Genomic DNA, 13907 nt, shown 5'->3' with positions numbered 1-13907 from the left:
AGAATTTGAGAGCAGTTGTGTGTTGGCGAATGTTTGCGCGAGTGTACGAGAGTGCCTCCGAATGTGTTTGAGATAATGATGGTGGATTTGGATGCGTGTGATAATTACACCTCTGCCTGAGCGTTGGACGATGTAGCGCTTGTGTGTGTGTGTGTGTGTGTGTGTGTGTGTGTGTGTGTGTGTGTGTGTGTGTGTGTGTGTGTGTGTGTGTGTGTCGGTGTGGCGCGACTGCGAGTGACTCATGCAGGACTGTGGTTTCTACACTGATGCAGGCATGTGGAGGTGAGGAACATTCACCAGCGTTCTGTTCAGTTCTCACCCAGCTGTCTGTCGTTTGGTCTTCTCACCCTTCAGTATGCACCCTATCATGATCAGGGTCTCTGTGAATCCTGAACATGTCCTGAGCAAAAGATGGTAATACATTACATTAGCCAGGGTGCCAAGACGTTTATTCACTCACCCACTCGATTACTCCCATCTGAGCCTGACAGAAAGCTGGATGAATAGGAGAATATGCCAAACTCTATCCAGAGAGGAAAACTCGAGGTCAAAAGTTTACATACATGCAAATGAAGCAGTAATATCTGCAACCTTTTTTTACCGCTGAGCTCTGCCTTAGGATTATTCCAGGAGTATTGTAATAAACATGTATGCTACAAGTGTGGCTGGGGGTGTGTTTTTATTTTGAATGTTTCATTTGAATCAGATCTGTCCTCAGTCTGAGCAGAAAGGCTCTTTTGGGATTGAGGTTTGGAATGTTGTCATGCCACCGTCGGTGGTGAAGAACTCTCGCTGCTAATTAAAGCACCTGCTGAGGGATTTTCAACTCCAGCATCCACCAACAAATCACAAAGGAGGTGCACTGAGGAGATGCTAGTAATGTTGGTTGGATTTGCACTGTTGGATTAGAATTGCTGGCTGCTTGCTGTGAGTCTAGTTGCTAACCAGTAATGTTGTTTTTTATTAGGATGTGTGGTGTATGTTTATTTTATTAGCAACATTTACAGACTTTCAGCTGTTTGCAGTGAACCAACCATGCAAGAACAAATTAAATAGCTCAAAACGACTAACATAACAAGTGGTTTCTCCAAATTTAACACAAAATACCACTTTTAATAAGTACTGCAATCTCAGAAGAACACACATGTTGTCTCAAACACACCTTGTGCGATTAATCAAGGCTTTGGACTGGCTCGAGGTTTATTGACCGTGATGTCTGATTTTATGTTAGAAATATGCAGTCTAGTAAGTTTGGATGCTTGGCTTGGCATAGGACCGCTGGGGATTCAAACCCAAGAGCTTAAGAGTGGTTTTAACACTCATTGTACCGGTCTGTCCGGTACAGGTATCTGATAATCTGATGCACAGTAACATTGCTCCTTAACAAACCCTGACAACAAGTCCAGTGTGGTTGGTAATCTCGCTCTTCCTGGGACAGTGATAGGCTAGTGGGTAGAGTTTGGACTATCAATCACTGTTGGGCTCTTGAGCAAGGCTCTAACCCTGTCTGCTCCAGTGGCGCTGTACAATGACTGACACTGTGCTCTGACTCCAGCTGGGATACACAGATAAAGTACTTTATTGTACTGTACTTGTGTATATGCTTATATGACAAATAAATGAATTCTGAAAGGCATTCTTCATTCTATACTAACCAGATTTATTGCAAAATGCTGATGAACCTAAAGTAAATCCACATTATTTCAGTTAAAGGAAAACAAAACTGTCAAAATGTAAATATTTTTTTCTAGACGCACGAGTACAATTTTAAGAAAAAGCTTAAGATGATGTTTTCAAGTGAAGCTGACACAGAGGCTTCCTTGCTGTTCATGACCTTCACAACAGTCACCTGAGTCTCAAAAAGTCTGGGAATACCCTGGATTAGCCTGTTTATTTAGTCCCGTCCTGTACTGGATTGCTGGGTTCTGCTCATGCTGTTTGTATTTATGCAGAAGTTCTTCTACTCTACCACGTTCACTTTATTAAGTTGTTTTATTATTAGCAAGGCCCTACCTAATTTAACCGCGTCACAGACCATGAAGTGAGCCTTTTCCAGTGTAATATGCAATTTGCTGTGAAATTTAAACTTGAAGGTTTGTGTTTAGCCATTTAACATTTTTCATTCGTGTAGCGTTCAAGCGTCTCACATTTACTGGTTCATTTGCACTATTAGGTGGTCCTAACAATCCTACGGCTATTCAGTTAGCAGTCGCTGAGTCAAAATGTCCAAGATGTCAAAGTGTAAAGCAGCTAAAAACACGACTATGGGTACTTAAGTTTGGAAAACTCCCATCCAATTCTGTGGACGCAGAGGGGGGTGTCAAAACACAGACGAGGATTTTTGTATTTGAGACAGCTTTCCACCGTCGCTGGATGTTTTAGGTTTACATTCAATCGTTAAGGTAGGCTGTGCTGTGTATTGTAGCTTCTATTTATTTTATCATTTGATTTATGAGTGTTATTTAATGACTGATGTAAAATGTGGCACTTTTCTTTAAAAATCCTAAAAAATTCTTTAAAAAATATGTGAATATTTTGCTTTGTTACTTTAGGCTTGTTGGTTAGGGGTCGACTAATGACAACTGGTTATTGGCTACAAGAATTTGGCAAAATTTGTCCCCCAGTTTGTATAAAAAGCAAAAAAAAAAAGTTTAAAAAGGGCGGCACGGTGGCTAAGTGGGTAGCACTGTCGCCTCACAGCAAGAAGGTCCTGGGTTTGATCCCCAGGTGGGGCGGTCCGGGTCCTTACTGTGTGGAATTTGCATTCTCATGACGACTGCATGTAGATCACAATGATGAATGATGATGACATTGTGAGTGTGATGGTCAAGCTGTGTGTTACAGTGATGTTGGCTGAACATTGTGGTTCCTGTGTTGGTTTCTGTGTTTCTCCCTGTAACGGTTCCAGCTGCTATATTTAAACATGGAATGTAACAAAGTGTTTGCTCGTGCCTTTTATAGCTGGATTTTCATACCACAGCTGGAACAGTGGAGTGTTGATAATGGACTCAGATATTTTTTTCTTATTGCACATTTTACAGCCTGAACTTTCATAAGAGGGAAAACGTATTAGCCCCTTTCTGACGGCCTCAGTTATTGTTACAATGAACTTTTTAGTTCATTAAACAAGTTAAAATACACTTTGGGAATTTGAAAAACAGCACTTTTTAAAATTTCCATTATTTCATGTATTTATAGAACAAAGTTATCCAAAACCTGTATCAGCAGTGTGGAATGTGTCTGTCTCACAACGATCAATGTTGTTCTCAGAGAGCAGAATGGGCAACAGCACAAACATGTTTTGTTATCTTAAACCTTTGAAACATCCAAACTACACTCCAGACTGTATGAACCTACATCATCATACCAGCCTCAGTGGCTGCCAGCTTTGGGACATTTGTAAGGTGCCTTCAAATATTAAAAATATAAGAGGGTTCTTTAAAAAGTTTTTTTTTTTTACTCTATTTATTAGGAATAATAAAAAAAAATCCGCTGCTGGGGGATCCCTGATTGCAGTCGAGGTGGGTATATTGCTGCTCACTCCTCCTCTGACCCGCATGCAGCCCTTAGCGGAACCCTTTTTCACCTATGCACTCTGCACAGACGCCTCTCTTATCTGCCAATCAGGGTCCTTACACAGCGTTTGAAGACCCCACCCACATAGTCCGGTCATCCCACCCTAGCAGAACCGTGTCTGCTGCAGGCTCTGCCAATTATGCCCGCTAGATGGCGCCCAGCCGACCAATGGCACTGACGAGTTTTGAACCGAGGAGTTCAGAACATCGGCACTGGTGCGCTAGCGGAATATCCCGCTGCGCCATTTGGGCGCCGCATTGTACCAACTTTTTAATGCCATCAGCAAAAAATGCTTTTGGTTGAGCATGTAGCCACTAATGCACCTCTGCTTTCACATAATCATCACATGAAAATTATAAGCTATAAGCTGTCTCTCTGTCTCAGACACGACCAGTTACTGTTCCTCCCACCCTCACAGCTTCCAACCAAAATATAAAAGTGTGGAAACTTTTTGAAGATCCCTCGTAATATCAAAAGCTATCATTTAAAAATATATATATTTAAAGAACCTAAATATTTGTTTTATGCACATCTTGTCGATCTCCTAAAGCAATATAGCCCATCTGGATCACTTTGTTTTCTTAATTATTAGGATGACAACAGCAGATTTTTTGTTTTAACTATTTTATGTATTTATTGAGCAAAGTTATCCAAAACATATATCAGCAATGTAAAAAGTGCCTCTTAATAACAGCCTGTACCACCATTAATAATAAGTACTGCATCTAAACACTTGTGACATCTTTCACATCACTCTTATTTATTAGACCTGTTCCTGCTTGTCAGACATAAGCTGCTACTTTCAGGTCTCACCAGGTCACAGCATCTCTACAGGGTTCAAGTGATTCTGTTTTTTTTTTTTTCAGACGTTGAGATGTGAACTTTAAATTTTCGTCTGAAATACAATAAATCATCTTTTTTTAAGACTGCAAACAGCCTGTCTGGTACCAACAACCACGTCACAGTCAGAGTCACTCTGATCATGTATTCATGAGCTGAAACACTTGATGCGTGTCTGTATGATTTATACATTGTCCTGCTGCTACGTGACTGACAGATTCAGTTACATGAACATTAAGGTGTTTCTAATAACACAGCAATTGTGTGTATGTAGCTCTAACAACAAATGGATCCATTTGTGTAAGTGTGTGTGATGATGATTAGTCATGGTTTGACTGATTGAACCCTCTGTCCCAACACTGCATGTTTCACAAACTATTTTAGACACACACACACACACAGAGGAAATAACACATTCCACTCGAGACTCCAAAATGTGTAATGAAGTTCTGTGACATCATTTCCTGCTTAGCTGTCCTTTCATAATATAATTCAGTGCCAGGACTTTAAATATCTCAGACACACATTCATTCATACACACACACACATTCTCACACACACACACACACACACACACTTATACCTAGGGGGACTTCAGTAGCTCTAATTGACCTGACTGCATAACTTTGGACTGTGGGAGGAAACCAGAGCACCCGGAGGAAACCTAAAAGGACACTGGGAGAACATGCAAACTCCATACAGAGAGAACCCAGTCCCCTCCACTTGGGAACCAAACCTGGGAGCTTCTTGCTTTGGGGCAACAGTTCTACACACTGAGCCACCGTGCTGCCCCTCACTAACACATTTACACACCCACTCATACCTAGGAGGACTTTAGTAGCTCCAATTAACTTGACTGCAAAACTTTGGAGTGTGGGAGGAAACCGGAGCACCAGGAGGAAACCTACAAGGACACAGGGAGAACATGCAAACTCCACACAGAAAGGACCTGGACCATTCCACCTAAGAATCAAATCCAGCTGCTACCCATTGAGCCACCGTGCCGCCCTGTATATGTATATAAATGTGTGTATATATATATTAATATCTATTTATTATAGTAAAACATTATAATATCTGTTTATTTAATAAATCAGTAGGTTTTAACTATCTAGTTTTTTAGCTTTGACGGTGCAGTGGTGTATCAGTGCTCAGAGCTCTGAGCTGTTTAACAGAGCTTTGAGTGTTCAAATCCAAGTGCAGCCACTCGTGGACCCTTGAGCAAGGCCCTTAACCCTCTCTACTTTTAGACTACTGTATAATGGGTTTGTAGCAATTCAGGCTTGTAACAATTATGCGAACCTTGACATTTGTTTTCTCTAAATAGCTGTTTTGATCCTCAGTTTTTTTGTTGACTCATTTTTTTTCTCTTCTAGGACTCTATGAATGCACTGGTTTTAGATCTGAACTTCCCTGCATTACGCAAGAACAAGAACATCGAAACCTTCCTGAACAGATGTGAGTATTAAAATGCAGCATGTCTGATAATGATCTGTGTCTCTATATACTGGTAGTTACAGTGATCCAAACCAAATATTTGGTAGACAGGCTTCCTCAAATCTAGAAGATAAACTATGAACATTTCTATTTTAGTCACTAGGTGGCGATCCGTGCACATTTGTAGTCAAGAACTCTTGTGATGTGGAATGTGTTTGTGTCACATGATCAATGTTATTGTCAAAGAGCAGAATGGGCATCAGCACCAACATGTTCTGTTATCTTAAACTTCCGAAACATTCAAAATAGCCTCCAGCTGTGAGAGATGTATTGTACATTTGTAAAGTGCCTTCTTATATTAAAAATATAATATCAAAAGCTGAATATATATTTTTTACAATCATTATTGAAGTCCTGCTGCTACTTTTAATCATTTTAAATGTTTTGTCTTATGCATATCTTGCTGATATCCTAAAGCCGTATAGCCCATCTGAATTACTTTGTTCAGCCCCTGCAAGACTTCTTTTAATGACTAGGATTCGTCACAGCTCGTCCGGTTTATTAAATGTAATCCCTGTTTATATAATAGCAATCAAAATGATTCAACCCCATTGCAATTTAATTTTATTAGCAAGATTTACAAAATTCAGCTGTTTGCAATCAACCAATCAAACAAGAACAATTTAAATAACTTAACACAACTGATATAACAAATGGTTTCTCCAAATTCAACATAAAATACCACTTTTAATGACTACTGCAGTCTCTGAATTATTCAACCCCTTCATAAGTCTTTAGTACCTAGTAAAGACCATTCTTCTCTTATCACCTGCTGCAAACGTGATGCATAGCCAGGTTCCCACTTCTGACAGCATTCATGAGGAAACTTAGTCCATTTCTCATGGACAGTGCCCTCCAGTTCACTTAAATTCTTCTGAAACCAAGTCTTCGTGGATTTTGTGGTATGCTTGGGTTCATTGTCTTGTTGAAAGGTCCAATGATGCCCAAGCTTCAGCTTCCTCACACACGGCATGTTTCCTCTTAGGATTTCCTTATACTTGATTAAATCCATCTTGCTCTCCACATGCTGCAGGTTTCCAGTGCCACAAAATTATTTTTCCTCCAGACATTCTGCTAATCTATAGACCCAAGTTCCAGTTTTGTTTTATTTTGTTTGTGGTGCATTTTGAAAAAAACACTTATTAATTAAATTGTTCTTGTTTGGTTTATTTCAAACAGCTGAACATACATTTACTAATAAACCTAATTTGCAGTAGGGGTTGATTGCACTCTGAACTGAAATGAAAAATGCTGCAATAATAAAAGCAATTGTTGTTATTACATAGGGTCAGTTGTTGTTCAGAATACAGCTGTTAAGAGTATGGACAGTGGTGGACCAGCATTGAAGATTGACTCTGGATAGGAAGGTTAAAGGTTTAAGGTGCACCACTGCCAGGCTGCCTCTGTTGGGTCCATTAGCACGACCCTTAACAGCCCCCAGTTGCTTGGATTGAACACAGTCTCATTTATGAGGTGCTTTAGGATAAAAGTGTCTGAAAAACAAGTTTGAATTAATTCGTTCATTTTTTTTAATTGGTGCCACAAGCCTGTCTTACTAACGACAAGAAACTAATTTGGAAGCTTTTTACATTGAGTTTCAAGTTTGTAGTTTTCTTATCTTTAGGTCTTTGTGCAGAATTGTTAAGTCTGTATTGCTTATGATTTTTCTTAATATTGACACATTATGATTTATGGTCATTTTAGGGTCAGTAAGATGATGTTTCATTAAAATCATAAAAAGGATGTTGTGAAATTTAGTGTCAGGAATAATCGGAATGCACAAGTAGGGGTAATTTGGAGCAGCCAATCCAACTTCCAACAATCCAAAATCCACTCAGACATTGGAACAAAAGGGCAGACTTCTCACAGACTGACTGAGAGGAATGATCTCAGATTCACAGGAGCAAAGTTGCTGTCCGGCACCCACTTTAGCTGCGCTGTGCTGACCTATTCTCAGTTCAGTTTGAATAAATTCTCCATCCATCCGTTCTGTATCCTCATTTCCTCGTTGCTATAGTGACTGGAGGGTTAGCAGAGTGTTGTTTAGTTAGCTCGGTGGAAGAATGACTCAACACTCGGACTGCAAAGCATCTGCCTGTATAATTTGATAGATTTCTTTCTGAATCGTGGCGCTGATCTGTTGAGCTTTTTTCTTATTCATATCATAGTAATTACAGTACCAGTTCTTTAATTCTTCTCTCACTGTCCATCTGGGTTTCATCTGGGTATCATGAGGACATTGGCTGAAAAACCAATTCAGCACCAACAAAACACATCAAGCTACAATGTAAACAGAAGCAGAGTTGTTATTTTGATATCTGTAAACTTTGTTCTCACCAGCAAGCATCACTAATACTGTTATGGTGGTGTTTTTCAGGAGGGTGACACTAAAAAATTGTACGGTTAAAAAAATTATACAATCTACTACATAACAAGTAAATGCCACTCTGTTTCCCAGGAGAAGATATGTGCTAAACTCTGCTAAATTCAGCAAGACATTGAAGCAGTGTGTGGGTGACACTGAACATTCATGCTGTACGATCAAACTGAGAAAATCTTGAAATGATTTTTTCGCAGTGTGAACATTTAAAAATGGGTTCTATTACATTTCCTGTTGTAAAACAATGTTCATGCAGTTTCTGATGAAAAATAACTAACATAAGTGTGTGTGTGTGTGTGTAGATGAGACAGTAATGGGTGAAGTCAGGGATTTGCAGATGAAGCCAGAAGATTTTGACAAAGTGAAGGTGATTGGCAGAGGAGCGTTTGGAGAAGTGCAACTGGTGAGAGCTCTCTGTGTGTGTGTGTGTGTGTGTGTGTGTGTGTGTGTGTGTGTGTGTGTGTGCGTGCGTGCGTGCGTGCGTGCGTGCGTGCGTGCGTGCGTGCGTGCGTGCGTGCGATTATTTTGAGTAATAATTATTTATGGAGAATAAAAAAAGTCATACTAATAGGAAATTCAATGGTACATTGTTTAGAAAGCTGATGTGTTGATAAAACAGTTCAACAGCAATAATGCCACCTCATTTAAAAGTATTAACATGAGTCAAGTGGTGGGAATGGTGGTTATTTCGACGTTTACTCCTTTTTACCAGACATTTTTACAGAGAGCTTTGACAGGGACAGAGGACCACAATATGCTCTCTGTATTCCTCTGTCGTATGTGCTGGCACCTCAAACCAGACAGTAGGACTCGCTGTTGCAACTGCAAGAATCTGACTCCCAGTATGAACTTTCATTGTTTAGACACGGCTAAATTTGTCTGTGGAGCACCTTACCTGGTCGCTGACACCACTGCTATCCAAACCCCAGGTTCAGAGCTGGTGGGCTGGTGTATTGGACTGATGCACTACCAGGGCACCCCCTTGACTGAAGTGGTTAATCGGAGGCTGCGGCTCAACGATAGTTCTGCAGGACTTTTCATTTGTACCTTTAAACTGATGGTGTGGGTGTGTGTGAATACAGGTGAGACACAGGGCATCTCAGAAGGTGTACGCGATGAAGTTATTGAGCAAGTTTGAGATGATTAAGCGCTCAGACTCAGCTTTCTTCTGGGAGGAGAGAGACATCATGGCCTTCGCCCACAGTCCCTGGGTCGTACAGGTACAGGACACAAAAATTATATATTGTGAATAAATTATTAACTACAGAGCCAAAAGTTTGTGGACACCAGACCATGAACTTGTTGGAATGGGATGTTCAGCAAGGTCATGTTCAGGGGTCCAAATACTTTTGGCCATTTAGTATACAGTTCTTGTGCTGAAGTGGCAGCTTGAGGGTGATGAAGCCTAAACCCTCAACCACAAAGCCTCCACAATTAAAACTAGTTCCTAAAGTATGTTAAAAAGTTACTCAGGTTAATGTAGGATGTTACTATAAACTCTGTATGATAATTTCTTCCTCTTTCTCTTTACTTTTTCTCTAGCTGTGCTGTGCGTTTCAGGACGACCGCTTCCTCTACATGGTAATGGAGTACATGCCAGGTGGAGACCTGGTGAACCTCACCAGTACGTACGACGTTCCTGAAAAATGGGCCAAATTCTACACGTCCGAAGTGGTCATGGCTTTAGACGCCATCCACTCTATGGGCTTCATCCACCGTGATGTCAAACCTGACAACATGCTGCTCGACCGCAATGGCCACCTCAAACTCGCCGACTTCGGCACCTGCATGAAGATGGACTCGGTAAGTGGTGACTCAGAGTCTGCTGTGATTTGCTTTGTCTGGCCTGATTCACCGATGCAGACAAAATGATTATTAATTAGAAAAGATTTCTATCAATTTTGAGTAAGTTTATGTGGTCTTGGAGGGCTGATTTCGACCAAAAATTTTTGGCAGTGTCCAAAATGTTGCATTGCAGGCCCTGCTGCCAGGCTCATCAAAGATCCACCAATAAGAGGAAGGCAGAGGATGATGCATATTCGTTATAGGTTGCACATAGGTTCTTTTTAAAGTATGGACACTCTATGTTCTTTTTTTCCAGACACAATCGCTCTGAACTTTACTTCATCTTTTAAATCTTCTTTTATGTAGTTGAAACGCTGCCACTATGATACCAATGTGATTTTGTGACGGTTTGGTTTGAGGACCTTGTACAATCCCACATCATCACCTAGTGGGCAGATGCAGAACTCACTCCTGAAATCGCTTTGAATGTAGCACTATGTCGGTGTGTTGAAGAAATGAGCAGGTTATAACGGTTGGCGATACGGTACAACTGAAGCCAAAATACGATGCCCAAAAGTATATGGACTCCTAACTATGAGCTTGTTGGAAATCTCGTTCCAAACTCCTAAGAATTTATATGCAGTGGTTGCTACTTTGCAGCTAGCTATAACAGCTTCCACTCCTTTGGGAAAAAGTGTGTCAGTGGGAACTGGGTAGTGGTGGTTTTACTGGGAAGCAATTATGTTAAATTATGCAATTTGTTGTTTTTTTGCACATGTTTACATCTAACACCAGTAACACCAACAATCTAACACTAGTAAACAAGCTTCTACATCTTATTACTTTAAGCAGGGAGGATGCTTAATTCATGTTTAGCATTTAGCTACATTTATTAGCAACAATAATCATTTCAGAATGCCTTTTAGGTTAGCGTATGATAGCAGGGTAGCAGATTTTATGTAATTCTGCTGTAATAAATTCTGTCCGGTTAGCTTCTGTTAGCTGTGCCCCTTTTCCATTACAGGGTACTTAATTTAGTACACATCCAAATCCAGAACTCTTCATATCATACTTAACTTGCTAATAAACCTAAGTTTTTTTCTGGACACTGTTGTAATGTAATTGAGATAAAGTGGGTTAAACATGGCGCTTGAATTGTTTCAGTCCAGTGGAGATTTTGATTGATTGCACCGTTTCTCTCTCGACCTTTACAGTCAGCTCTTATATGCTAGGTTTTTGATCAAGAAGGGTAACCAAATTTAGCACAGGTGCTCTGGTACAGTCCGGGTCAATTGGCAATGGGAACAACCCCTACGATTTGGATCACTGATTTATTCTAAAGTGCTGCGCAGTGGCAAAATAGCAATAGATAGCTAGTGTTAGCGGCTAATAATAGTAACACAAATCAATCACAGTTATGAATATGGCATAACAATCATCCAGGGCTAGCTTAGATTAGACAGAAAGTTTTGCTGCCTTACTTCATTTTATACCCTTTTAGTTTCTGTAGCATTATAGGCCATACTGTCATATTTCTTTTCCTTAGAAATGCTAGCTGCTTCTTTTTTTGTGATTAGTTCCACTGACATTTAAGTGTAATGTTTACTTTATTTCCAGACGGGCATGGTGCACTGTGACACGGCGGTTGGTACTCCTGATTACATCTCTCCCGAGGTGCTGAAATCACAGGGCGGGGACGGGTACTACGGGCGCGAGTGTGACTGGTGGTCTGTGGGAGTGTTTATCTTCGAGATGCTCGTAGGTCAGTAGTGCAACAGCTGTGTAAAAATGTCTGTGCAAATATTAAGGAAAAAATTTAATATTTCAGGAAATTTTGCCATCTTTTGCCAAAATAACATAATTGAGTCTTCTTCAATAATGTTAGATAAGATAAAAAAACAAAACAAGGCACCTGATAGGGACTTTCAGGTATTTTAAACCACAGTTTTTCAGTAGGGTTTGGGTCAGGAGATTGGGACTGCCATGTTTGTATGTTTTGGATGATTTTCATCATGGAAGATCAAACAGTTGGTTTTAAATTTTTAGCAAAGGCAGTCCAGGTTTTAGTAAACATCTCCTGGTACTTTATGGGGTCCATGATGCCATATATATAGTGGATTCAGAAAGTATTCCGACCCCTTGAGTTTGTGTTGTCTTCATAAATTCACTGATAATGACAAAGTAGAAACATGTTTTTAGAGTTTATTTGAAACAATCTCTTACAAAGTATTCACACCAAGGGTGTCAATAATTCCAAATCTGTGTTTATTCATAAGAAACTTCTCTGTCTGTAATTTTTTAATGATTGTGTATGTTGACCAGGTGACACCCCGTTCTATGCTGACTCTCTGGTTGGTACCTACAGTAAGATCATGGACCACAAGAATTCACTCAACTTCCCTGATGATGTTGAGATCTCCAAAGAGGCCAAAAGTATCATCTGTGCATTTCTTACTGACAGGTAAATGGCATCATGGGATTGTTTTCATCATTGTAGTTATAGTTGCTCCACCTGCATGTTTTCACATGAGTACTGTTTTTTTTTTTCATTTCATTTCAGGGAGGTACGTTTAGGGCGGAATGGCGTAGAGGAAATAAAAAAACACCCCTTTTTCAAAAATGACCAGTGGACCTTTGATACCATCCGAGACAGTGAGTCAAACGTTATGTCTTTTTGGATTGTGTATACGTCAGTATTTATTTGTTTACACTTGTAAAAGACACGTACACTATACAGCCAAAATGATGTGGAACAATGCTGCCTGCAGCCATGTGTCTCACTCTGGGTCATGTATAAGTATTTATTCTTTTCAGTGCATTAAGCAGGCTTTTTTTCATCTGTGTACAGCTGTGGCTCCCGTTGTACCAGAGCTGAGCAGTGACATTGATACAAGTAATTTTGATGAAATCGAGGACGATAAGGGTGATGTGGAGACGTTTCCACTGCCTAAAGCTTTCGTTGGAAACCAGCTACCCTTCGTTGGCTTCACTTATTTCAAAGAGGACCAGTGAGTTTATTTCTACTCTCATTTCTTTATTTTTTCTTTTTGTCCCAATTCAGATATACTCAGTTCCCCTGTGTGTGAGTGTTTGTAAACAGCACTAATTCATGTTTGTTTACCTTTAGGTTGCTGATTGCTTCCAATAGTTCTGCACAGAGTACCACATCCACCAAGGGCGAGGTAACACACACTAGTTACAGTAGCATTTTTCCTTCACGTTTACTCTGTAAACCATAAATTATGTGGCCAAAAGTATGTGAACACCTCTTATTTATTAAGTTCAGATCATTTGGCCACACATTGCTGACAGGTGTATAAAGTGATTTACTTTGTGGCCACTCTTTAGGAAAGGCCGTTTCCTGTTGCATGACCATTGCATCAACCCCACTTGAAAGCTTTGGGATGAATTGAAACTTTGATTAAAGGCCAGACCTTTTAGTCCAACATAAATTCCTCAACTCACAAATGATTTTAGACTTAATAGCCCCTAATTACCACAGACACAGTTCAAATTATTGTTAATAAGCTTTTCCAAAATAGTGAAGGCTGTTATAGCTGCAAAGCAAGGGGGATCTCCACATTACTTCATATGGTTTTGGAATGCCATGTCCAACAAGCTGATAGTCAGATATCCACATACTTTCGGCCATATCGTGTAAATACTGCTGCATGAAGTTCCACCCCTCAGAATCTATGGTCAGTAGACTTTACCTACTTAAGCTGACTATCTGTGAAGCTGGCTAACAGTCAATCTGCTAATGATTGCTTTGATGTTTATTGTCAAGGCGAACTCTTGTTAGCATTTTTATTATGTTAATTTAAAGTAA

General features: G+C 40.0%; 1 protein-coding gene across 1 annotated transcript in view; it reads left to right on the top strand.

The window, feature by feature from the left end:
* Positions 1–13907, top strand: part of rock2a (rho-associated, coiled-coil containing protein kinase 2a) — a 59907-nt gene that overhangs the window by 29240 nt on the left and 16760 nt on the right. The window contains exons 2-10 of the mRNA XM_062995417.1: positions 5793–5874; positions 8596–8696; positions 9376–9513; positions 9836–10096; positions 11696–11840; positions 12401–12539; positions 12639–12730; positions 12927–13086; positions 13206–13260. Coding sequence (XP_062851487.1) covers positions 5793–5874; positions 8596–8696; positions 9376–9513; positions 9836–10096; positions 11696–11840; positions 12401–12539; positions 12639–12730; positions 12927–13086; positions 13206–13260 — 1173 coding nt within the window. The remainder of the gene's footprint in view (positions 1–5792; positions 5875–8595; positions 8697–9375; positions 9514–9835; positions 10097–11695; positions 11841–12400; positions 12540–12638; positions 12731–12926; positions 13087–13205; positions 13261–13907) is intronic.

The sequence above is a fragment of the Trichomycterus rosablanca genome, chromosome 5 (assembly GCF_030014385.1).
Source record: "Trichomycterus rosablanca isolate fTriRos1 chromosome 5, fTriRos1.hap1, whole genome shotgun sequence".
Lineage (NCBI taxonomy): Eukaryota > Metazoa > Chordata > Actinopteri > Siluriformes > Trichomycteridae > Trichomycterus > Trichomycterus rosablanca.
Note: the sequence above shows the minus strand (reverse complement) of the source record. Positions and strands in the feature narration are given on the sequence as shown.